The sequence below is a fragment of the Pecten maximus genome, chromosome 9 (assembly GCF_902652985.1).
Source record: "Pecten maximus chromosome 9, xPecMax1.1, whole genome shotgun sequence".
Classification (NCBI taxonomy): Eukaryota; Metazoa; Mollusca; class Bivalvia; order Pectinida; family Pectinidae; genus Pecten; species Pecten maximus.
In genome coordinates, this window is record NC_047023.1 from 42166933 (window position 1) to 42193632 (window position 26700).

At 36.5% G+C, this 26700-nt stretch overlaps 1 protein-coding gene across 3 annotated transcripts in view; it reads left to right on the top strand.

Moving 5' to 3' along the window:
• LOC117334855 (gonadotropin-releasing hormone receptor-like) overlaps positions 1–26700 on the top strand; it is a 119359-nt gene that overhangs the window by 13137 nt on the left and 79522 nt on the right. For all 3 annotated transcript variants that reach the window (XM_033894680.1, XM_033894681.1, XM_033894682.1), the window contains exon 2: positions 11366–11570. In XM_033894680.1, the coding sequence (XP_033750571.1) occupies positions 11366–11570 (205 nt within the window). The remainder of the gene's footprint in view (positions 1–11365; positions 11571–26700) is intronic.

Consider the following 26700-nt stretch of genomic DNA (forward strand, 5'->3'; position numbering starts at 1 on the left):
GTATCTAATATTGACGTCACATCAATGCAAGGAAATGTTGACGTGACGTGATTGAATTATCGACGTGACGTCATTGTACTGTTGCCGTGACGTCATGGTATTGTTGACGTGACGAAATTCAATTGTTGAGAACGTGAAAAGAGCACGTGTAGCTTGTCTTTCCCCTAGGTTGAGATAAGAAAATCTCACCCCTGTAAAACTGCGGATATCCCTGTCCAGGGTAAGAGAAAAACATTTCTCCCACCTTTCACTGATTTGTCTCCCGTTTTGAGTGTACAAGATTTCTGTCTTTTTTAGCGCGTGCAATCTGTCATACCCTAGGGTGTGACAGATTGCACGCGCTCACTTCTTCACCGGAAGTACTACCGGAACTACTTTTTTTGTATACATTACGTCGTCTGCTACGTCAACAAACAAATTGTGTACACAATAATACAAAAATCCACAGTGTCTAAACAACTACAGACAACTGAACAGTTTCCAAAAACAAAAAATGTCTGCCATTCTTTCAAATACAAATGAATCCCCCAACTGTAGGCCTACAACTGAAACTGAGAGCACAAGTGCACCTACCTGCACCGATCGCGACAAAATTGTTCAACTGTCACAAGTAAAAAGATCGCACAACAGCATTTCCTTGTGCCCAACTCCGTCCGATGTCACAAGATCGGTGTTTTATGGATCCACAATCAGTGGGGGAAGATTTAAAATCCATTTCCACAGCCATAATGACAACACAAAGTCGATTTCAAAGCGACCTCGTGTGATTTACTCCGAGTCGGACAGTGATGAGTGAGTGACGTCACCCCACGTGAAATGGATGAATGGAAATGTGTGCATATTTCCCGCGGTTTTTTTGACATGTGTACTTGTTTACAAACAGACGGAGATCGCCGATGGGAAAACACATAAAGAAAAGAGGTGGGAGAAAAATAATCATTCCCTACCTTGAGGGTGTAACAAAGAAATCTCAACCTTCGGGGGAGATTCTTGAATGTCCAAACCCTCGGTAAGCCTCGGGTTGGACATTCAAGAATCTCCCCCTCAGGTTGAGATTTCTCTGTCACACCCTCAAGGTAGGGAAATATTCTATTAGTCTCTTGAAGACTCAATAGGTAAACAGAATATAGAAGCACTTTACAAATGGATCTCTGAAGTCAAACAAACGAACTTAAGTCTGAAAAAGTTAAATCTGATTTTAAAAATAAAAGCAATTTGCTATTTTTCCAATACTCAAAGAATTACAGTTTATCTATTTCAGTAATGTATCATTCACTTCATTAATTAAATCCACATTCCCGTACGCCTTCCAAAGGATATTCTCATAATTTGATTTTTGATATTTAGTCATTTAGAAAATCCACAAACACCTATGCACAAGTCAATCTATTTTAACTATATTATCCAAGCACGTGTAATTGTGCTCACCAAGCTGTTTTTGTATCATTTTAAGTTCAGTATCCCAGATAGCTGAAAGCATAAAACATATTGCTATAAAAAGTTCGTTCAATGTTTCGTTGTATTTCAAACGCCAAAAATCATTTAAACAATTATGTTTTTCATTTTGTAGACACTTTACTGCTTAAGAAATTCTAAAAGCTTTATCAAATCATCTTCGCCCATTAAATAGATTGATTAAATTCTCCAAAGTTGTGAGCGAATGCACTATTTTCAATACATGAGACATTATAATCATTTAAAAAAGTGAAAAGATTAGATGTAGCATTTTCTTTATGAAAAAGATAATGTTCATCAAGCCAGACAGAACATTAATGTTTTAGTAATAAACGAGATTTAAAGAGTTGAAAAGTGACAAAATGACAGACACTGTTAGCTTATACCTTCAGCTTAATACGAAAATGTGTCCAACTTGCTCTCTCGAACACTACACTTTGTTGAACAAAGCCAACGCCTTCCTACGACTACACAATAGCAATACAGTAGTTCTCACATTGCCTTCGCTTTTACAGAATACAATGTGAAAAGTGTATCCATCGTCCTCATTACTGGCTGAAATCCAAATGGCAAATCTGCTTAAATGCCATACTTTGTTAGTGTTAAACAGCTCATTACATTTAGGCTGTTAAACCTCACTATCCAGATTTTGACATTTCTATCAACTTATCTTGATATTTTGAGTTTCCTATGTCGCCTTATAGGTATAAACACTTTAGGTGCTAAGCATCACTGTCAAGTCCTGTATATCTTCACTTTAGGTCATTAGTATCACTGACGAGTGCTAGGTATCTACACTTAAAGGTCATTAGTATCACTGACAAGTCCTAGGTATCCACACTTTCTGTCATTAGTATCACTGACGAGTCCTAGGTATCTACACTTTAGGTGATAAGTATCACTGACGATTCCTAGATATATACACTTTATGTCATTAGTATCACTGACGAGTCCTAGGTATCCACACTTTAGGTCATTAACGTCACTGACGAGTCCTAGGTATCTACACTTTAGGTCATTAGTATCACTGACGATTCCTAGATATCTACACTTTAGGTCATTAGTATCACTGACGAGTCCTAGGTATCTACACTTTAGGTGATAAGTATCACTGACGAGTCCTAGATATCTACACTTTATGTCATTAGTATCACTAACGATCCCTAGATATCTACACTTTAGGTCCTTAGTATCACTGACGAGTCCTAGGTATCAAAACTTTAGGTCGTTAGTATCACTGACGAGTCCTAGGTATCTACACTTTAGGTCATTAGTATCACTGACGAGTCCTAGGTATCAAAACTTTAGGTCGTTAGTATCACTGACGAGTCCTAGATATCTACACTTTAGGTCATTAGTATCACTGACGAGTCATAGGTATCAACACTTTAGGTCGTTAGTGTCACTGACGAGTCCTAGGTATCAACACTCTAGGTAATTAGTATCACTGACGAGTCCTAGGTATCAACACTTTAGGTCGTTAGTATCACTGACGAGTCCTAGATATCTACACTTTAGATCATTAGTATCACTGACGAGTCCTAGATATCTACACTTTACGTCATTAGTATCACTGACGAGTCCTAGATATCTACACTTTAGGTCATTAGTATCACTGACGAGTCCTAGATATCTACACTTTAGGTCATTATTATCACTGACGAGTCCTAGATATCAACACTTTAAGTCCTTAGTATCACTGACGAGTCCTAGATATCTACACTTTAGGTCATTAGTATCACTGACGAGTCTTAGATATCTACACTTTAGGTCATAAGTATCACTGATGAGTCCTGGGTATCCACACTTTATGTCATTAGTATCACTGACGAGTCCTAGATATCTACACTTTAGATCATTAGTATCACTGACGAATCCTAGATATCTACACTTTAGATCATTAGTATCACTGACGAGTGCTAGGTATCTACACTTAAAGGTCATTAGTATCACTGACAAGTCCTAGGTATCCACACTTTCTGTCATTAGTATCACTGACGAGTCCTAGATATCTACACTTTAGGTCATTAGTATCACTGACGATTCCTAGATATATACACTTTATGTCATTAGTATCACTGACGAGTGCTAGGTATCTACACTTTAGGTCATTAGTATCACTGACAAGTCCTAGGTATCCACACTTTAGGTCATTAACGTCACTGACGAGTCCTAGGTATCTACACTTTAGGTCATTAGTATCACTGACGATTCCTAGATATCTACACTTTAGGTCATTAGTATCACTGACGAGTCCTAGGTATCTACACTTTAGGTGATAAGTATCACTGACGAGTCCTAGATATCTACACTTTATGTCATTAGTATCACTAACGATCCCTAGATATCTACACTTTAGGTCCTTAGTATCACTGACGAGTCCTAGGTATCAAAACTTTAGGTCGTTAGTATCACTGACGAGTCCTAGGTATCTACACTTTAGGTCATTAGTATCACTGACGAGTCCTAGGTATCAAAACTTTAGGTCGTTAGTATCACTGACGAGTCCTAGATATCTACACTTTAGGTCATTAGTATCACTGACGAGTCATAGGTATCAACACTTTAGGTCGTTAGTGTCACTGACGAGTCCTAGGTATCAACACTCTAGGTAATTAGTATCACTGACGAGTCCTAGGTATCAACACTTTAGGTCGTTAGTATCACTGACGAGTCCTAGATATCTACACTTTAGATCATTAGTATCACTGACGAGTCCTAGATATCTACACTTTACGTCATTAGTATCACTGACGAGTCCTAGATATCTACACTTTAGGTCATTAGTATCACTGACGAGTCCTAGATATCTACACTTTAGGTCATTATTATCACTGACGAGTCCTAGATATCAACACTTTAAGTCCTTAGTATCACTGACGAGTCCTAGATATCTACACTTAAGGTCATTAGTATCACTGACGAGTCTTAGATATCTACACTTTAGGTCATAAGTATCACTGATGAGTCCTGGGTATCCACACTTTATGTCATTAGTATCACTGACGAGTCCTAGATATCTACACTTTAGATCATTAGTATCACTGACGAATCCTAGATATCTACACTTTAGATCATTAGTATCACTGACGAGTCCTAGATATCTACACTTTAGGTCATTATTATCACTGACGAGTCCTAGATATCAACACTTTAAGTCCTTAGTATCACTGACGAGTCCTAGATATCTACACTTTAGATCATTAGTATCACTGACGAGTCCTAGATATCTTCACTTTAGGTCATTAGTATCACTGTCGTGTCCTAGATATCTACACTTTAGGTCCTTAATATCACTACCGATTCCTAGATATCTACACTTTAGGTCCTCTGTATCACTGACGATTCCTAGATATATACACTTTAGGTCGTTAGTATCACTGACGATTCCTAGGTATCAACACTTTAGGTCCTTAATATCACTACCGATTCCTAGATATCTACACTTTAGGTCCTCTGTATCACTGACGATTCCTAGGTATCAACACTTTAGGTCCTTAATATCACTACCGATTCCTAGGTATCAACACTTTAGGTCCTTAGTATCACTGATGAGTCCTAGATATCTACACTTTAGGTCGTTAGTATCACTGACGATTCCTAGATATCAACACTTTAGGTCCTCAGTATTACTGCCGATTCCTAGATATATACACTTTAGGTCGTTAGTATCACTGACGATTCCTAGGTATCAACACTTTAGGTCATTAGTATCAGTGACGAGTCCTAGATATCTACTTTTTAGGTCCTTTGTATCACTAACGATTCCTAGATATCTACACTTTAGGTCATTAGTATCACTGACGAGTCCTAGGTATCCACACTTTAGGTCCTTTGTATCACTGACGATTCCTAGATATCTACACTTTAGGTCGTTAGTATCACTGACGAGTCCTAGATATCTACACTTTAGGTCGTTAGTATTACTGCCGATTCCTAGATATCTACACTTTAGGTCATTAGTATCACTGACGAGTCCTAGGTATCAAAACTTTAGGTCGTTAGTATTACTGCCGATTCCTAGATATATACACTTTAGGTCGTTAGTATCACTGACGAGTCCTAGGTATCCACACTTTAGGTCGTTAGTATCACTGACGAGTCCTAGATATCTACACTTTAGGTCATTAGTATCACTGACGATTCCTAGATATATACACTTCAGGTCATTAGTATCACTGACGAGTCCTAGATATCTACACTTTAGGTCGTTAGTATTACTGCCGATTCCTAGATATCTACACTTTAGGTCATTAGTATCACCGACGAGTCCTAGGTATCTACACTTTAGGTCGTTAGTATCACTGACGAGTCCTAGATATCTACACTTTAGGTCATTAGTATCACTGACGAGTCCTACATAGGTATCAACACTTTAGGCCATTAGTATCACTGACGATTCCTAGATAGCTACACTTTAGGTAATTAGTATCACTGACGAGTCCTAGGTATCAACACTTTATGTCATTAGTATCACTGTCAAGTCCTATGTATCTACACTTTAGGTCATAAGTATCACTAACGATCCCTAGATATCTACACTTTAGGTCATTGGTATCACTGACGAGTCCTAGATATCTACACTTTAGGTCATTAATATCACTGACGAGTCCTAGGTATCTACACTTTAGGTCCTCAGTATCACTGACGATTCCTAGATATCTACACTTTAGGTCGTTAGTATCACTGACGAGTCCTGGATATCTACACTTTAGGTCATTAGTATCACTGACGAGTCCTAGGTATCAACACTTTAGGTCATTAGTATCACTGACGATTCCTAGATAGATACACTTTAGGTCATTAGTATCACTGACGAGTCCTATGTATCAACACTTTATGTCATTAGTATCACTGTCAAGTCCTATGTATCTACATTTTAGGTCATAAGTATCACTAACGATCCCTAGATATCTACACTTTAGGTCGTTAGTATCACTGACGAGTCTTAGATATCTACACTTTAGGTCATTAGTATCACTGACGAGTCCTAGATATCTACACTAAATGATTCAGCTATAGTCACAACAGATCGTACGATTTCTGAATCGTGTGATTGGGGGCGATTTGGCCGAGTTAAGACCGATCGGCAATGTTTGTTGCGATGTCTATTCGCGATCGCATACTGCGATTGGTCCTACGACTGTTGGTAGGTCATCGTACGATTGGTGGTGCGCTTGGTCGCGCAATGACTTACGATTGGAGAAGATTGATCGCAAGATCAATCGTAGGCAATCGAAGGCAATCGTAGGCAATCGTGCGATGAGTGGTGCGATGAGTGACCAATCGCACGATCAGTCGTGGCAACCTGCGATAGCTCGCACGATCAGTCGTAGCCAATCGCAGACAGTCGATCGATCATATAAAAAGGCTTGTACCATTTTCGATCCAGCGACGCACCCAGTACTGTCGCCTTCTTGCTCGTCGTTGGTTTCGACGCCGTAGAAGTGCTGCGGCAGCCACTGCACCCAATTGTTGTTGCTGATGCTGCAGTAACAACATTGCTTGTATATCCGTCATTTTGTTACCTGTACCCAGGAAAGTGGTTTGCGAGGTAAAGACTGGTGGTGCGACCGATCGTAAGGTCGTGCAAACACTCGGGACAGGTCGTGACAGATCGTACGACCAATTGTGAGGTCGTACGATCGGTGGTACCACCAAACGTAGAGTGGCACGACCAGTAGCACGACCAATTTGCGACTACTTGGCCCGCGATCATGCACGACTGGTCCTGCGTTCATGTGCGACTGGTGGTACGACCGTTCTGCGACCACTTGCGATTTAGAATCGCAGGTCAGAAGTTTTGAACATGACCATCGACCTTGCTGCGACTGATTTTGCGCGTGCGATCACCCACGACCACTGCGACTAGTCGTGCGCTCATGCTACGATTTCCCTGCGATTCCGATTTTCTTCGGTCGCAACTAGGTCGTAACCTGGTCGTAGGTCCGGTGTGACTGGGGCTTTCCTAGGTATCAACACTTTAGGTCCTCAGTATCACTGACGAGTCCTAGATATCTACACTTTAGGTCTCTGCTATCACTGACGATTCTTAGATATCTACACTTTAGGTCATTAGTATTACTGACGATTCCTAGATATCTACACTTTAGGCCCTTAGTATCGCCAAAAAGTATCAGGCCAAAAAGAGTCGAAACAGCTACTTCTGTAGCTCTATTTTCTCCTGTATATTTTGTACAAACCTTATGTACCTCTTTTCTATCGACAGTATTAAAATCATCTGTGGTTGATATAACCAATATATCGAATTTGAATGATATATTTTCCTCATGCCCATTTCGATTTTCCTGTCTTCCTATCTAGATTTTCTCCATTTTGGCCCCTAGTATCACTGACGAATCTTAGTACAAAACAGCTGATGATACTACTGTACCGTTAACTGTTACTTTTATATGAGGTATTCCCCTCTGTATCTTTCCTCACGGTGTGATGTCCTAACCCAGCTCTTGTTATTGATCCATGTACACAAATCTAGTTATACAGTTATTTCCACGGTGATAACTTTCTTTCCTGTTCAGCCATATTACTGAATTCTCAAGTACAGAGACAAATAAAATCGAGAACGTAGGAGTCTTACAACAAAAAACAACAAAGCTGCAGTTTTGTATTCATATTAATTCATGTACTTTAAAATATCAATTACAGAATTGATATTAAAAGGTCTTATGAACAAGCCTTTTGGATGAACTACGTTTCAATTTCTTTACATCATAAAATGGTATATGCGCTTTATTATGGTATCAAATGTCGACAGATCTGGTGCATCAGACAAGATATGTTAATGCATTTGATTATCAGGGTATTTTTTTTTAAGAATATGAAAGAGTTGCCTTTGCCAATATACTCCATTATTTGAATTCCAAATAAAATCCCATTACTTTATATATTGTAAGCACTGTCTGCGAACGGCAGAAAATTTTGTTTTAATTTAGCTGACGGTTTTACTAGATTGCCTCCCTGTGTCATTGAATGTGTATTGTTTAAAGGTCAAGCAAAGCAATAAACCGGCAATACAGTATATTACTTACAGAGATGTTCAAACCTCTTAAGTTGCTATCCAGAGCCATCTCATAGCCGTTAGATAACAATATGCCATTTCCTCCTGCCCAGGCCATTCCCCTTATTGATCAGAGGAATCTTTCCAAACAATAGGCTCTTACAAACTACGACAATCCACCAGTAGTAGACTGGTCATTTTACTGTTCTGATTTGTCCTTTGTACATGTTAGGTACGGACTGGACGGGCAAACGAACCATGACAAGTACATTACATCTTAATTTTAACAGAGAACTCTTTTTTGTATGCAAAAACAAATTTAAATATGATACAAAATGGTGCCTCAATATCGAAAAAGAAATCGGGTATAGTGTAATCATCCATTCTCTTATATTTGAATATAGTTATTTTTGGCGTTCAGTAAAAAAATTACAAAGTCTTTTGAATACAAAATTAACATTTATTATCAAAACACTCACAAATATATCAATTTAAACAGTCGGCTACCAACAGAGGTTTCGGTTGTAATGCGCATCACGTGTGTCCGATTGTTCATCTGCCGCTTTCACTTGCAGATTTCGTTCAATTAAGTAAAGCTATAAATTCAACGTGTGATTATGATTATGGACTCCAAAGATAACATTAGCCTGTAATTGAAATATACCGAATATAAACATGACATTTCTGGATACCTTACCTATACGGATGTACATAAACAAACCTTCTATTTAGCAATATGTATGGACCGAGTTTGAAACACTTCAAGTTAATGGCAAGAAACAGCCCTAGGGAGGGAATATATATATTAGCCTTTTCGCAAGTGCTAACAAAGCAAACAGAATAATTCCTTTAAGAAACAGATTGATTCCCGACCATGCCGGTTTCCGAGACACATAATCGGATTCACTTCTAATCATATTATAAGTACCTACGAATAAACGAATAAAATCTGGGAAAGGTTCGGCGGCAGTTAGCATACAATTTAACATATTACAATGTTTCCTAACTAAATCTAGTTATTATCGTACTGAACTGCCACCGAGCGCAGCGCTAGGTAAGTAACGAAGTTCGAGTTGCAGACTATTATACATGTATGCTGCCAGCTGTTGATTCGTTATTTCTCAACACGTGTTTGGGACATTTGCTACTGCGAAGTTGGTCGCGGGTTTTATACGGTCGGTTGTTACAACTTTTTGAACGAATGAGAATCTACAATTGTGTGCGATTCTGTTTAAAACGAATGCATGCGTATTGGTTCCTGGGATATCCGAGTTGTTTACCTACGTTATCGTTATTATGTCGACATTCTATGTTGGTTTTAGACTGTCTGGAAGATGTCTCCTCAGCCATATTAACCTTGGTCATGCGTGGGTTTAAATATCCTCAGCCATATTAACCTGGTCATGCGTGGGTTTAAATCTCCTCAGCCATATTAACCTGGTCATGCGTGACTTTAAATCTCATCAGCCATATTAACCTGGTCATGCGTGACTTTAAATCTCCTCAGCCATATTAACCTTGGTCATGCGTGGGTTTAACATCTCCTCAGCCATATCAACCTTGGTCATGCGTGGGTTTAAATCTCATCAGCCATATTAACCTTGGTCATGCGTGGGTTTAAATCTCATCGGCCATATTAACCTTGGTCATGCGTGGGTTGTACATCTCCTCAGCCATATTAACCTAGGTCATGCGTGGGTTTAACATCTCATCAGCCATATCAACCTTGGTAATGCGTGGGTTTAACGTCTCCTCAGCCATATCAACCTTGGTCATGCGTGGGTTTAAATCTCATCAGCCATATTAACCTTGGTCATGCGTGGGTTGTACATCTCCTCAGCCATATTAACCTTTGCCATGCGTGGGTTTAACGTCTCCTCAGCCATATCAACCTTGGTCTTGCGTGTGTTTTACAGAAATCAATGACTCTGTTGCACTCAGAAACTCTACCAAAATTTGCTGTATTGTATTTTAAAGGCATTATGTTGTTTGAGGTAATTTCCGAGAAATGTGTTCTATTGAATTGAAACATTAATTTAATGAATCGCACTTCGGGCTACAAATTATCCTGTATATAACACCTGATTGAACGTAATCAGACAGGTTTGATTAAATCATTCGTATCAGTGTTATATATACATTTGATCGCAATGGCAATTCTTTTCTTTGTTGTACAATTGCTTTTTAAAAACTCTCTTTTCCAGTATAATGTAGCTGATTTGTTTCACATAAAACCCTCCGATCACTATCATTTGATACATGTATTTCTCTTCACGATATTGCTTTAAACGAACACTGAATCATTTGTAGGTGTTCTATCGTGTTTTAATCAAATGCTAATGGAAATCTTACGAAACTAATGATAAAACTGCTCTACTAGTTAGTAGGCGTTTAATTGATTAGACAATAACAACTGGATTTTAATGAGCATGAGTTTCTCACTCCTTGATTACTAACATCTAGGTGCCGAATAAAGTAATTATATTTGGCATCAGATAAAAGTTTAGTAATCAAACAAAAATCAGGTTTTGATCTTGTGTCCAGTCTGTTGGTTGTGTAAGATGTTAGGCTTATGAAGAACGTTCACATCCAATCGCATGAACTGACTGTTCTCCCAAGTGTGTCACATTATCGAAATTCGGCTGTGTTACAGAAAAATACTTTTGTCAGTTTCGTCTTATTTCTTATCAAAATGAGTAATATAATGAATAGAACAATAGATTCATGTCCATGTTGCATTGAACATATAAAACCGCTTTATGGCACTTAGCATATCAAATTATTGAACTCGTTTGATAAATCTATCTGTACGCTAACACGCCTAAAAGATCTTATCTGTCTTAAGATTGTTGTCACGTGTTCTAATTGATCGTTTGTCTTTGTCTTTTTCAGCTCTTTGTGTTCAGCGTGCTAAGAGGGCCATTTAAGGAAGATTTCTATCAGTGCGTGGACATAGCTTCCTATCCCCACCCCAAGTATAAGTGGATGTACAACATCTTCTGTCTCTTTGTTCAGTTCATGATCCCTCTGGGCATCATGATAGCGGCTTACGGACTCATATTTTGTACTATCTCAAGAAAATCTAAAGAATTCAGAGGTAAAACACATTTTATTTTATTCTGTTCTCAGCTTTGAAACAAATATACTCACGCATTTAATGAGATATCAATATTCTTTCACAAAAAAGTCTAAAGAATTCAAAGGCAAACTCCATTATCTGAGGTTGTACTTTCCTTTTCAGAGTTGCATCATACATATGTATTTACATATTGGAATTACTTGACATTTAGGCAACGTGTCTGAATTAAACTGCTTGAGCTTACAATTGTTGCCCTAATTCAAACTTGTTTTTTTCTTGAGCACCTTATTTGGCATATCGCCATTATTGCGTGTACTGACGTATCCTTCACAGTGTAAAGAGCAGTAGTCAAAAACCAGCAAACGTGTTTCTAATGTTAAATGACCTATTTAGCACCTACTGGGCACGATCCAGGTGAGATGGTTTTGTGTTGAACAACGCCTTGATAAAGCTGAAATTAAGATTTCTCTTCCCTTATAATTAGACTATTGAAAATAATGACCGACATTAATGCTGATCAAATAGTTCAGCGGATGTTAGTTTGAAGGATTATGTTTTTATATTTACATAACAGCAGTTGTTAATATTGTATCATATGATGAATATGAGAGATACAAACAACGCAGCGTTCGTAAAGGAGTCTGTGGTTACGAGTTATACACTTTGTAGATGGTGATTAATCTTTGTGTGAAAGTGTAGTAAGTAGGTCCGTAGAAAAAAACTGTCGATAAAGTCCTCTTAATTAGCTTGTAATCTAAAGGTGCTAAGAACTTTCCATTTTAACTCAGGTTACAGTGGAGCATGGTCGTTTTAGGTTTCTTCTTTGTGATAGGTTAACGCGTAACATTAGGCAGTACGCTTATCTTTAAACTATGTACATACATATACATTGAGGTTTAATGAAGTTCGCTTTGACTTAATTGTATATATCTTTTTTATATCGTATTTACATATGTACAGTTATAAATTACCTTAATAGAACGTCACTTAAACGCTATTCCTTACTAACGTCGTTTGAAAGCGTCTCCGTCGAGACTAAGCTGAGCAACCACATATATCATGATAACCTTCCTAGTTATTTGACCACAATTCTGTTTGGTACTTTGTACTATTTATATAACGAATTGCAACTAAAATACAACATGATGCTATATTGATGTAAATATACAACCACCAAAGCTTGTAAGATAATGTCCAATTTGAACACTGATTTTGTTCCACAGTAAAACCGATATATGTAAGTGCGTGATACTACTCGGACTGGACAACGGAAAGTGGATGTTTTAAATGTTATCGTTTCGTCTCCTAAATGTAGGTTTTATGCTCAATTACATGAACGTTATCGTTCCAAAAGCAGTAGTTCCCCTTGTTGTATCATTAATAAAGCCGCAGACACTAATATAGATATATCTATATTGTCAGACCAATAGACTCTACATGTTTTCATTCCATACCATATATAATGGATTACTATTCAACCTTTCCAGTAAGACATATACGCAGTAAAACTATTGTAAATCAGTCTTAGCCTTGATATTGCTAAATTATGGTTATACCGGCAACTTTATTACATTGGAAGGATTTAAAACCACGAAAGGCGCGGACTGAACAAAAAATTAGTTCGGCTATGGGGCTGGCTGGAGCTAGCAATACTCACTCTTCAGATCGTATCATTCTTTAACGGGAATATATTTATACCGATCCTAGGATATTTCTTGTTTTTAGTTGGAATCATCATCATGAAAACATATCATTACTTTATATCTTAATGTTTATCTCCATACTCAATGATCATTAGCATACAGTATGGTGACATTGAAAGACTATACTTTATTTTTTATTTATATAAACGTCTTTTATTATAGGTACATACATTATGATACTGGTATCTGATATCCACCGATTAGCGACAGTATTTCTCATGTTTGATTCCAGTGAATTATATAGCGCATACATTACTATAACTTTCGTAAAAACAAAGGGAAACGCATATATCTACGAACCTTAACAGTTCTTGCAGCAGGAATGATACTATCTAGAAATGGCATGTTTATGATATTGAATTGGCACTATTCTAGCTCATTCACGAAAAGTTGCCAAGTGTGGCGCAGATTTTCCCCATCTGTATGATTTTGCATATGTACGAAACGTCATAGCAGTTTTATAGTTTTCCACCGGAGCAGTGATCCGAATGAACACATGTAATTGATGTTAATATGACACTACTAATATTTTACATTCATTCTCGTTGTGGTTAAGTGACATTAGGCGTGGGTAGCTTTTCTTTTCTTAATATCTTTAGATAAAAAAAGAAATATACGCATTATTATATATTATATATTTTTTTAATCCAAAGCACTTACGTCTACATGCATATAATATGCTTACATAGCCATTACATTCTTGAGCTGACATACTGAAAACCAAACCTGAACGCAGATGTGACATTTCCATGTTTCATTCGGAATAGTTTTTGGCATTTGGTTCCTTCTTATGAAGTTAGATATATAACTTAGCGTTTGAATACATAACTATAAATACACTTGAAATGTCACGCGTGGATAACTACAGCATCCGGTTTTACATATGTATTTGAACAGTTTATCTGACAGGCTGGTAAATGTGGTGCAGTGTCGATTTAAACAAGAAACCATATGGAAAAGATGTTGGTTAAATTTGGAAACAATAACAACAACAAAAAAGAACCATTGTATGAGATGATAAATGGCCACGTGTATATGTAGGAGATTTGTTTTTTTTTATGTTGTTTATAAATAAAACTTTAGCTTGCAATCAACATCGAAACAAGCACAGCAAGATCCAAGGTTCGTAAATAGATTACTGATGCTGTAGGCAGGTGTGGCTGTGTATCTTCCTGATATGTGCTCCCTTTACTGTGGATGCAGTTCAGTTACAGTAGAAATCCCCCGTGACGATTTCATATTTATCAGATTTCTCTTTCTATGATAAGTTATATACAGTCGATTTTCATGAATTATAACGTGTAGTTTGTTATCTGTACGTGTGAAATTTCTTCTGATTACAAAGCCTAGTTTGTTAACGAAACTGGCATTTCTATGCAATTAACAAATTGCTTTGATAAATATCACATTTCAAAACCATAACAATTTATGAATAGAATGTATATACCACACAAGGAATAAGAAGTGATAAACTAATCATGTTTATACCCTAGTGAAATCGGGGGGGGGGGGGGGGGGGGGGGGGGGGGGGGGGGGGGGGGGGGGGGGGGCGTATGAAGTGACCAATTTTTACGTGAATCATAACCTGTATATAGTTATAGCATGGTTCGATGTATGATGAGGAATTAGTTTGTTTTCACTCCGAAATGAAAATGAAAACATGGCTATTTACCTGTTTCTGATGGTAACGCCGTTAACTTTGATAACCTGACTCAATGTCACGTTTGCCTACCAAATATACACACTGTATCTGCCAGCGAAAGATTTTTTAATAGAAATAAACTGTGTTTCACGCGTAATGATGTTCTTAAAAGAGATCGCTCTAGTTTCATCATCAAAAGCTGGGGTTACATGTGTTAATTTAGCTTATACAGCACGATTTTCTGGTTTGTTAAAAAGATGCTCTAGTTTCTTCATTACAAGCTGGATACATGTGTTATATTACCGAATCCAACTTCTTGACAAAGACGTGGAATTCTGCGTCAATGCTGTGTTTATTTAACGGAGTGTTATCTGTCGATTTAAATAAGATCATAGTGTTATAATCTTCTATTAACTATTGAACAGAGGCAGTGATACACAATTGTATGTACCCGCTATTGTTTACAAATTTATTCGTTAATTGGTGAATCGGTAGACTTTCAACTGTGTCTGCGTTTAACTCTACAATCCATCACATATGAATGCTTGTAATGATAACATATTTATTTTTTATCATAAATGTTTCAAATATATGCTATCTACAATTTTAATTTTGCCAAAAGTGTTCTCCCATTTTTTAAATGATAATTTTGAAACTAGCCTTATATTTACGTTATGCATCCCTCTAGTTAGCCAAGATAGAAGGGATCTTACTGCGGGATACTACCGCATTGACCAGTCAATTATGACCAGGGTATTTGGCAGATGACCCCATACTTATTTTCGTCCGCTCGGGATATCGAGCCCCAGTCGCCTAGGTTTAGGTCAAGCGAGATGAACTACGCCACAAAACCACTCAAAGATCTGCTTCTACATCCTACTTAGTATCTCTCTCCTGTTATGATTTTCTCAACAAACCATTTCGAGCAAAGAATGTGCATTTTATATTGTGTGTGCATTTGACAGTGCAGCATAAGCAAGGACAGATTCTGGAGAATGTGTGTCTCAGATTAAATTGAACTTGTTTAAGACTCTAGTTCCTCTAGTTTAAACGTTCGTCTTGGTGACATGGTAACACTATCCATATAGGCCATAACTTCACTATGTTATGGCTTGCCGACGATCCTACCCCAGTCAAACCGCGACTTAACATACGATTTGTAGTTAACTGCCGTAATTAATTTAGGGTTTTATTAAAAAATCGATGTTAATCAGATGCGTTTTATTACTGGATAAAAATGGCATTCCCTCCTCTTTTTCTGTCGCATTCTCACTTAGTGTGCTTCAAACGGAGAGCCGATGATAAAATTTCCTCTTCGAATTACATTTCATCACTCCTGAGTACATAATGAGATGGCTTGTCTGCTTTCATGGTTTTAGCAATGTTCACCTTACTGTATCTTTCTGAATTTTACATCGTCGGCTGTTACGTATGTTTTTATTAACCTACCTACTTTACTTACCGCTCGCGCATTGCATCAGTGTATGTGTTAAACAATACTCCGTCCTATAAATGCAATCATTTTATTGCTAAGTTGTCTTATCGCGGATATAGAAACGATGACACCGATTATCCTATATAGATCCGAAGTATTATTTACACTTTATTCCGGGGAATTTCTCGGCCATCACACATCATCAATTCAGTGCTAATCCTGTCAGGGGACAGATAATTTAATTATGGAAATGTTTTGCCACTTCCAGTTAGTAATAGACCGTAAGCACGGCGAATTGGCGGTCCTTCCGGAATAAACGAAAACTTCCTGTGATTTTTTATGGCTGACATGATAGTTGTTGAGTTATTTCCTACACCTGAAGCCTGTGTATGTAAATAGGGCTGATTTATTTGGTTGATCTCGTCTGCTGACTGCACAACACGCGATGTATGTAGGCCAAGTGTTAATCTCCATGAAAAATGAGGACACGCGATGCACTCGGAGAGGATGTAAATTCTGCCTAATTTGGTGGGATAGAAAGCACAAACCGTTACATATGCAGAGCTACAAGCCTTGTAGCTTCACTGTGTACGTCTTTTATTCGATGCTATTTTCCGTTTATTATAATAACATCCTCTATAGTAATCAGGATATATAGCACCTGCTTTTGTCTTACAACCAAACTAGTATTATACAGCGTCTGAATGACATTGTAGGATTAAGCATTATATACATTTATAGCGTCTAAAAGGATTTATTTATAAGATAGCCAATCCATAATCTATTACATCCAAACAGAAAGTTATAACGTAGCATCCAAACTAGAATTGATCATATATACCGTCCAGCTTGACTTCATGATAATATTATAACGTCCAAGCTGGAACTTATTACAGAGCGTCCAAATAGAATTAATGATATAGTGTTCAAACTAGAAATTATTATACCGAGTCAAAACTATGTATGATTCTCTAGCGTCAAACTCGAGCTATTATATGTCTCCTAAACCAACCTTGATATTCTACTGGTTTAATGTAGATTATATATCACACTTACGTTTGATACTGATAAGACTGGACTTTAAGCACAGCTCATCAATCAGCCAGAATGAGTATTGCGCTACAAGTGTACCATGCATACGGCCCTCGGTTTTAATCTTTCAAGAGAGATAAAGCTGTCGTTTCTAATTTTTCGTAGATAGCGAATGTTATTAACTTTTATACCACATCTCGGACGTGACATAAACGATTTTCAATAAACATTTAGGAACCGATTTGCCTTCGTGCAGACATGAAGGTTAAACAAATCACTTCCAATCCCTTCATTAAAGTGTATGACTTTTAAATCAGTTTATCCGAACAATAGTGACACGATGACTGTTAAAGTAAAGCGCTTATAATAACAATATGTGTACCTATTTTGTTTAGTTACATAGTTCAGCCATTTATCACAATTTAGTAAGGCAGATACTGCCAGTGTAGCTAATACAATATTTGTCGTGAATCCGTGTGAGCGACAATACTACATTGTCGAGAGATAAAGTGATATCACATGGCATGGACTCGTCATTATACTGTATTTCTACCACAATAGGTGGGTGTATCATTACAACTGTTGAATAACATTCAGTTTATACCACACGTTGAATAAACCCTAATCACGTTTTGCAATTGTTATTGACGTCATCAATAATCGAATGACATCAAATCACCGGGTCCCAGCCGTCCATTTTACACCTTATTTACATACGCGAAATTAGACTTGGCCACGTTCCCCTTTAATTCAAGCCGATATCATTGTGGTAGAAACAGGTCACACGACTCGTAATTTTTGGATATGGAATTTATTTCACACTCGTAAGTTCTTTTTTAAATGTTACAAAAGACACGAGCTTTCTTTAAAAAAAATACTTGCTCGAGTGAAATAAGTTCCATATTCAACAACCACTTGTTGTGTAACCTCTATATATTCCATAGACTCACCATATGTAACACCTTATTTCATCTCCGGTAGGCGATTTCGATATGCAATATATCTTGTAAGTGTAGAATTGAGATATTTTATTAAGATGCATAGCATATTGTTTTTGATATTATTAAAGAAAATTGATAATCCTCCCTGGTCTAACTTAGTATTAGAATCGAGCAGAGCAGTTCTTAACAAAAGGTCTTACCGAGCGCGTGCTAATAACCATTTGATCAAGCAAATCTGACGTCACATGCATTCACGTGGTATTTCACTATACTGATTATCTAATCATTTCTACTGTTTTCATCGAACACTACCCCTTCCTCTTACATTTAAAACCACGCTTCCTCACATATATTTCCATGTGACGTAGCGTAGCTATTTCTGAGTCTCCTTGTTAGTTGTCGTGAACATCATTATGCTTTGTCTCTTATGTCTTAGGCATGCAGCAACTATATGTATAACGCGCCGTCAAGGAAATGTCTCTCGTGTACACTTTTCTATTTCTGGACATCGACTGTTATGAAGAACAATCTATCAACGTCCTACAATGAATCATTACACCAAGGGATGTTTTGCTGTTGGGAGGGTTTTAATACAGAATATAAATCACAGGAAAAATTGATAACAGTATGGCGTCTAAAAATATCTAATTTATTACCCTGTTGGCTACAACTAATTTCTTGATATTTTAGTGTATATATACTGGATACAAAAGAACTATACATTATCTGTTTGCTAGAACTAATCATTAACATAATTTGGCTAAGTCACAGTTGTACTAGTACAAACTGTTACACATACTGTGCATTTCTGAATTTTGATGGATGTTTCAGATTCGCCGTACTAATTGTCTTATCTAATTTAGGAAATTGAGACCACACAAAACGTGCTATTCTGTTCAACACAGAGTGGTACTAAGCCATTGAATACCAAAGCGTTACGTTGTGACAAGAAACCTTTTGTATTTCCATAAACTTTTAAACGCACAAAAATATATCATAACGAAACTATCAAGCTACATGTTCATGTATATAACATTTTTAAAGCAAAAACACATGGTAAACGTAGGCGGTGAAAGGAAAATGATGGATTGCAGTAAAGGAGCAAACCACGCTACCAGGAGAAAAATAGCTGAACATGCAGGCATCTTAGTTTTGCTCGTTTGTGTTTTGTAAAATATTAACGTTTGACAAAATAGTTTTGTTATAGAACTTTAAAGATTAATATTTAATCAAATCGAAACAGAGAAAAAATGACGATATCAGAACAATACCAAGACGGCTGGATGTGTGAATAAACTTAAATTAACACTCTCTCTAAACAGATACAGTTGCGTCATGGGCCAAACTGATTCTCGTTTAATAACGTTTACTTTGTAACAGCAGTCAGAAACTCTGCGTAGGCGACCGAGAGAACTGTATACACACCTCAAGGTATCATGTCAGCGCCGAACGCTCTGTTGGTTGGCAAGGCTTCACGCAATCAGCTGCGTTAGATGAAGTGAAAATAATCGACTAACAGAGAGCCTCTGATAGATTGCCCTCCACTTTAAACACGACACAATGTACAGTTGTTTGATAACACAAACTTACAGAAACATTACGAACACCGCACTGAAACATTACACACGCCTTACAAATAACCAAACCTACTGAAACATTACACACGCCTTACAAATCACCAAACCTACTGAAACATTACACACGCCTTACAAATCACCAAACCTGCTGAAACATTACACACGACTTACAAATCACCAAACCTACTGAAACATTGCACACGCCTTACAAATCCCCAAACCTACTGAAACATTACACACGCCTTACAAATAACCAAACCTACTGAAACATTACACACGCCTTACAAATCACCAAACCTACTGAAACATTACACACGCCTTACAAATCCCCAAACCTACTGAAATATTACACACGCCTTACAAATAACCAAACCTGCTGAAACATTACACACGCCTTACAAATCACCAAACCTACTGAAACATTACACACGCCTTACAAATCACCAAACCTACTGAAATATTACACACGCCTTACAAATAACCAAACCTACTGAAACATTACAAACACCGAACAACTTACCAAACCTTCACACCGTACAAATTACAAAAAATATTTGAAATAAAAGAGGTGTTATGAGTAAAAGAATAGATGCTCGCTAGATTGTTGTCATTTTTATTTATTTTTTTTGCCTTTGTAGGAGATGCCGACTTCTTGTGAGTTTATCTAGTTCCAATAATAGGTCAGTATGTTATCAGGCTATTGGATATCTAATGTTTTCCTAGCCGTCTTTATTCTGACGTATCGAACAAGATTGACATCAATTTCTATAGAAAAACCGTCACAACAAAATAAATTGTATACATTTGTTAGTCACAATTCTGACGGAATAACAATCTACCTTACGGTCAATGCTGCTGTTTCCACTTCAAGGAAATTGCGATGCAATTTAGACCGAGAGATGCAATCAATTCTAAGTTAATATCTTGTGTGAAGAAACTGGTTAAGAATTATAAAGGGACTTTCGGTTGCCCTTGTTAAGCATTCGGCGGTATTGGGCCATTTCTTTGTCACACTTTCAACCTTAATCAATATTCCCGTTGGATTAAGGCAATCCGAACTGCCTCTATCGTTAAGTGGTAGATCAGAGTAAGCTGATAGGAACACGAGACACTTGGAAGTCTGTCGTTGTCATCTAAAATTGCAGGCCTTGAAGTTTAATGACCTTCATGTTAACGAGGTACCTCATTACCAATATCACGTGTGGCGCAGGAACATTTCCCCTGGTCACGTACTTCCGGCTTTTGCGATGTCTTTCCTCCTGTTTATTTGTTTATTTGTTTATGGTGCTGATCTTTTGACGTCATGGCACCTATTGCTTTCTTTCTTTCTTTCTTTCTTTCTTTCTTTCTTTCCTTCTTTCTTTCTTTCTGTCTTCCTTCCTTCTTTCTTTCTTTCTTTCTTTCTTTCTTTCTTTCTTGTTGTCACCCCCACCTCCACAAAACGAAGTAAACAAAATAAGAATATACACAACAAACAAACAAGAGTTTTCAGGAAAATATTTATAAAAAAAACAATTACATGATGTTTAATTGGTACTAAAGTTTTCGTTACATACACATGTATTGTGACACCATATGTTACAAAACTCAAGGGAAACTACTCACACATGCCATGTCCCCTGTCACTGCCACAAGTATTTAAGTGTAATCTGATCACAGCTTATGTGACATATGGTCAACCTTTTGTATTTTGATGTTAATATGATTATTAATCCTCGCGATACCTTCTCACGTCCGTGAAATCATAAATCGACGAGTTTAACACTTGACATTTTAACTCTTGACATTTTCACTCTGTAAACAAATAAACTTGTAAAGAACATGGAAATATCACTGCATGTTAAAATTTGTTTAACGTTATTATTACATTTTTACCTGAGATAAATCGAAAAATATTCAATATATATCTGTTTCTGATATTTTTCACTTGTTATAAATATCACTGTTTATGATTTGACCAATCAAGTTACTGCTTACAAAAGATAATGAGAGTAATAAGAACCTATCCGGGATGTTTTGCTATGAAACTGCATTGACTTCAGTAATACCAAATGAATATCACCTGTGTTGCTAATATGCAAATGTATTAGCCCCAACTCATGAAATAAATTTAGAATTACTGAAGAAACTGTTAAATATCAAATATATCGTTTACTTCTCTTCGTGATTTTTACATCTTTCGGATTTTAAACGTTTTCCGTTTACTTCACTTGGTGAGTTTTACATCCCTCGGATTTTAAATGTTATTCGTTGACTTCCCTTCGTGACTTTTACATCCCTCGGATTTTAAACGTTATTCGTTTACAGCTCTTGGTGATTTTTTTTCTCCCACAGTTCATCGATTTATCTCCATTTTTAGACGTGAGTGATTTCTTTGTCAACCCCTAGGGTATGACAGATTGCATGCGCTAACCTTCTGAAACGGAAGTACTTACGGAAGTACTGTGTAAGTGACGTCACTAATAGTTCCCGCGTTGTTAATGAATGTTTAATATGCGTATAAGACGTACTTTTATCAATCGATAAGATGTTCTGTTGTTGACATCAGAATAGCATTACTGATACCTTATTTCAGTGTATCTTTGAATAAATAATATGGATTAATTTTTGAACTATGTTTCCTTGTGAAATTATATTGGGATTAATTTTTTGGGGTTGTTATGTACTTCTTCAAATGAGGATATTCATGTGCCGACTATGTGCATTTGTTTACAAACATACTTGACCACCGATTTGATATGCAATTATTTGAAGTGGCGGGAGAAAAATAATCATTCCTTACCTAGGGTGTGTTACCATGAAATTTCACGAAGAAATTCATGAATGTCCAACCCTTGGCAAGCCTCGGATTTGACGTTCATGGATTCACCTCCTGGTTGAGATTTCTTTGTCACATCCCCAAGGTAGGGAACAATTCTAGTATTCTCTCGGATTCGTTACGGTTTCTAAATCACAAGCTTCATTTCCATAAAAGACTTTATGCAATCTAAATTCTCAATATAGTTTCAAACACGATCATTCAAACTAGTATTTATATAAACGTTGACAACTGTAAAATAATCACGTGTCTTGGATAGGGATAACACAAAACAGGAAAAAAGGTACACTGAAGAAATTTCATAACAATAAACAATACACCTGTCAATAATATATTGATTGATAGGTATATATATAGTATATAAAAACGCAAAAAATAAACATCGTGTAATATCGGTAGAGAAAGGTAAGATTTCCTCAAACAAACTAGTTCTGTAAAAATATGAATGTATGCCATTCTCCTGAAACATTTAAAGCTGTTTGAGTTTCCCTGTCCGACAGATAAGCTATGATTGAAAGTGGCGTATGTGTAATTTGATAATCAATGGTTTTAAAACAAACGACAAAGAGGTAAACAAATGGCTGTTTCATAAAATGATTCACTACCATTACGAAATGCAAGATATGTACGAGTAAAAGTACACCTTGTTCAAGTAACAGTGCATTAACGTGTACACTTTGTACAATTAACAGTGCATTCAACATGTACACTTTGTACAAGAAACATCATTCAACATGCACACTTTGTACAAGTAACAGTGCATTCAACATGTACACTCTGTACAAGTAACAGTGCATTCAACATGTACACTTTGTATAAGTAACAGTGCATTCAACCTGTACACTTTGTACAAGTAACAGTACATTCAACATGTACACTCTGTACAAGTAACAGTGCATTCAACATGTACACTTTGTACAAGTAACAGTACATTCAACATGTACACTGTACAAGTAACATTACATTCAACATGTACACTTTGTACAAGTAACAGTGCATTCAACATGTACACTGTACAAGTAACATTACATTCAACATGTACACTTTGTACAAGTAACAGTGCATTCAACATGTACACTTTGTACAAGTAACAGTGTATTCAACATGTACACTTTGTACAATTAAAAGTACATTCAACATGTACACTTTGTACAAGAAACAGCATTCAACATGTACACTTTGTATAAGTAACAGCATTCAAAATGTACACTTTGTACAAGTAACAGCATTCAACATGTACACTTTGTACAAGTAACAGTGCATTCAACATGTCACTTTATACAAGTAACATTACATTCAACATGTACACTTTGTACAAGTAACAGTGCATTCAACATGTACACTTTGTACAAGTAACATTACATTCAACATGTACACTTTGTATAAGTAACAGTGCATTCAATATGTACACTTTGTACAAGAAACAGTACATTCAACATGTACACTTTGTAAAAGTTACCATGCATTCAACATGTACACTTCGTATAAGTAACAGTGCATTCAAGATGTACACTTTATACAGATAACAGTACATTCAACATGTACACTTTGTACAAGTAACAGTGCGTTCAACATGTACACTTTGTACAAGTAACAGTGCATTCAACATGTACACTGTACAAATAACATTACATTCAACATGTACACTTTGTTCAAGTAACAGTGCATTCAACATGTACACTTTGTATAAGTAACATTACATTCAACATGTACACTTTGTAAAAGTTACCATGCATTCAACATGTACACTTCGTATAAGTAACAGTGCATTCAAGATGTACACTTTATACAGATAACAGTACATTCAACATGTACACTTTGTACAAGTAACAGTGCGTTCAACATGTACACTTTGTACAAGTAACAGTGCATTCAACATGTACACTGTACAAATAACATTACATTCAACATGTACACTTTGTTCAAGTAACAGTGCATTCAACATGTACACTTTGTATAAGTAACATTACATTCAACATGTACACTTTGTACAAGAAACAGTACATTCAACATGTACACTTTGTACAAGTAACAGTGCGTTCAACATGTACACTTTGTACAAGTAACAGTGCATTCAACATGTACACTGTACAAGTAACACTACATTCAACATGTACACTTTGTACAAGTAACAGTGCATTCAACATGTACACTTTGTACAAGTAACATTACATTCAACATGTACACTTTGTACAAGAAACAGTACATTCAACATGTACACTTTGTACAAGTAACAGTGCGTTCAACATGTACACTTTGTACAAGTAACAGTGCATTCAACATGTACACTGTACAAGTAACATTACATTCAACATGTACACTCTGTACAAGTAACAGTGCGTTCAACATGTACACTTTGTACAAGTAACAGTGCATTCAACATGTACACTGTACAAGTAACACTACATTCAACATGTACACTTTGTACAAGTAACAGTGCATTCAACATGTACACTTTGTACAAGTAACATTACATTCAACATGTACACTTTGTACAAGAAACAGTACATTCAACATGTACACTTTGTACAAGTAACAGTGCGTTCAACATGTACACTTTGTACAAGTAACAGTGCATTCAACATGTACACTGTACAAGTAACATTACATTCAACATGTACACTTTGTACAAGTAACAGTGCATTGTACATGTATGATATGAACTCCTGCATGTTTCCTTTTTCGACGTGAGATTTTTCACATTTCACTTTATAATAACAGCGCAAAAGCAATACAAAAACCAGGTAATAGATAAAGGAAAAATAATAGTTTCACTAAAAATATTGAATTTTTTTTTTGTTTAGAAAATAAAGATCACAAAAAACAAAAACAAAACAAAACAAAAACAGCGATACGAGTAAGAAATAGATTATTAAACGCAGTATATTAGTCTACGTGAGAGCGGTCACCACCTTGAACTGTAGAAATATTCTGAAAAAAAACAACACATTCACCGACATAAGTTTGATACACATATAACTCAGTGAACGCCTCAGTGCTTGATGCTATAGCTTTGATAGATAACGATTGGAATCGAGGGTGATGGTTACAATTGGAAAATATATTTCATTTCCCCACAGGTTCACAGAAATTTTCTATATTCGGTGATTTCCCTGTGCCTTTTTACCAATAACAATCTCAAACGAGCATATATTTCTTCATTTGTAAGCTGCATGCAGTATCGATCGTATTGTGTAATTGAAACATCACACAAAGTTCTTTCGGGAATTCGGTCTGAAAGTCAATATCAGCGAGCGAGAAACTTAAATGCAGCATACACTTAAGAAACTTGTGTGGGATTTAAAAAGATAATCGGACCAGGTGGTCCAGCAGAGAGTGCGTATTTTGCTTCGTCAATGCAGATTAAAGACTTGTTGGGGCATTTAAGGTTTAGGCCCTTTTCAGTATTGATGCAATGTTTACTAGTGGCTTGACACAGCAAGGGTTTCATATAATCCGGAAAATTCAGCAACGCACTTTAAAATATATACATTTTTACAATAGCGCGAAACAGTTGTTTTAATGGTGTCAAATCTTATCATAATTAATATGACATGTATATTGTGATATATACTTAACGATACCGGATATCTGTCCTACTGTGTATTGGTGTGTCATCATCTTCTTTAATGCATTTGAAGTACCATCATTGGGTGTCTTAAACCTGTATTGAATTCCACTAGCCGCAGTGATTTTTGACATAAATTTATAATCCTGTCATGGGGAATATAAAATTCAAACCTCCACGGAATTAGCTTAGTCTGTTTTTGAGGAGAGAGAATATAGGATGGAAGAAGAAGAAAAAGGTTTTATTAATCAATAATATGCTAGATGAATTTTAAAAAGGACATTATTTGTGTTATCAAGCAATGCCTGCATTAATAAAACTAATTTTTTTGATATCAATTTTAATTAAACACGAAAATGGGATATCATCTGCAGTAAATTTTGTAATAAATGTCATTCATGAACATGATTTATATTCAAATTTCATTATTAA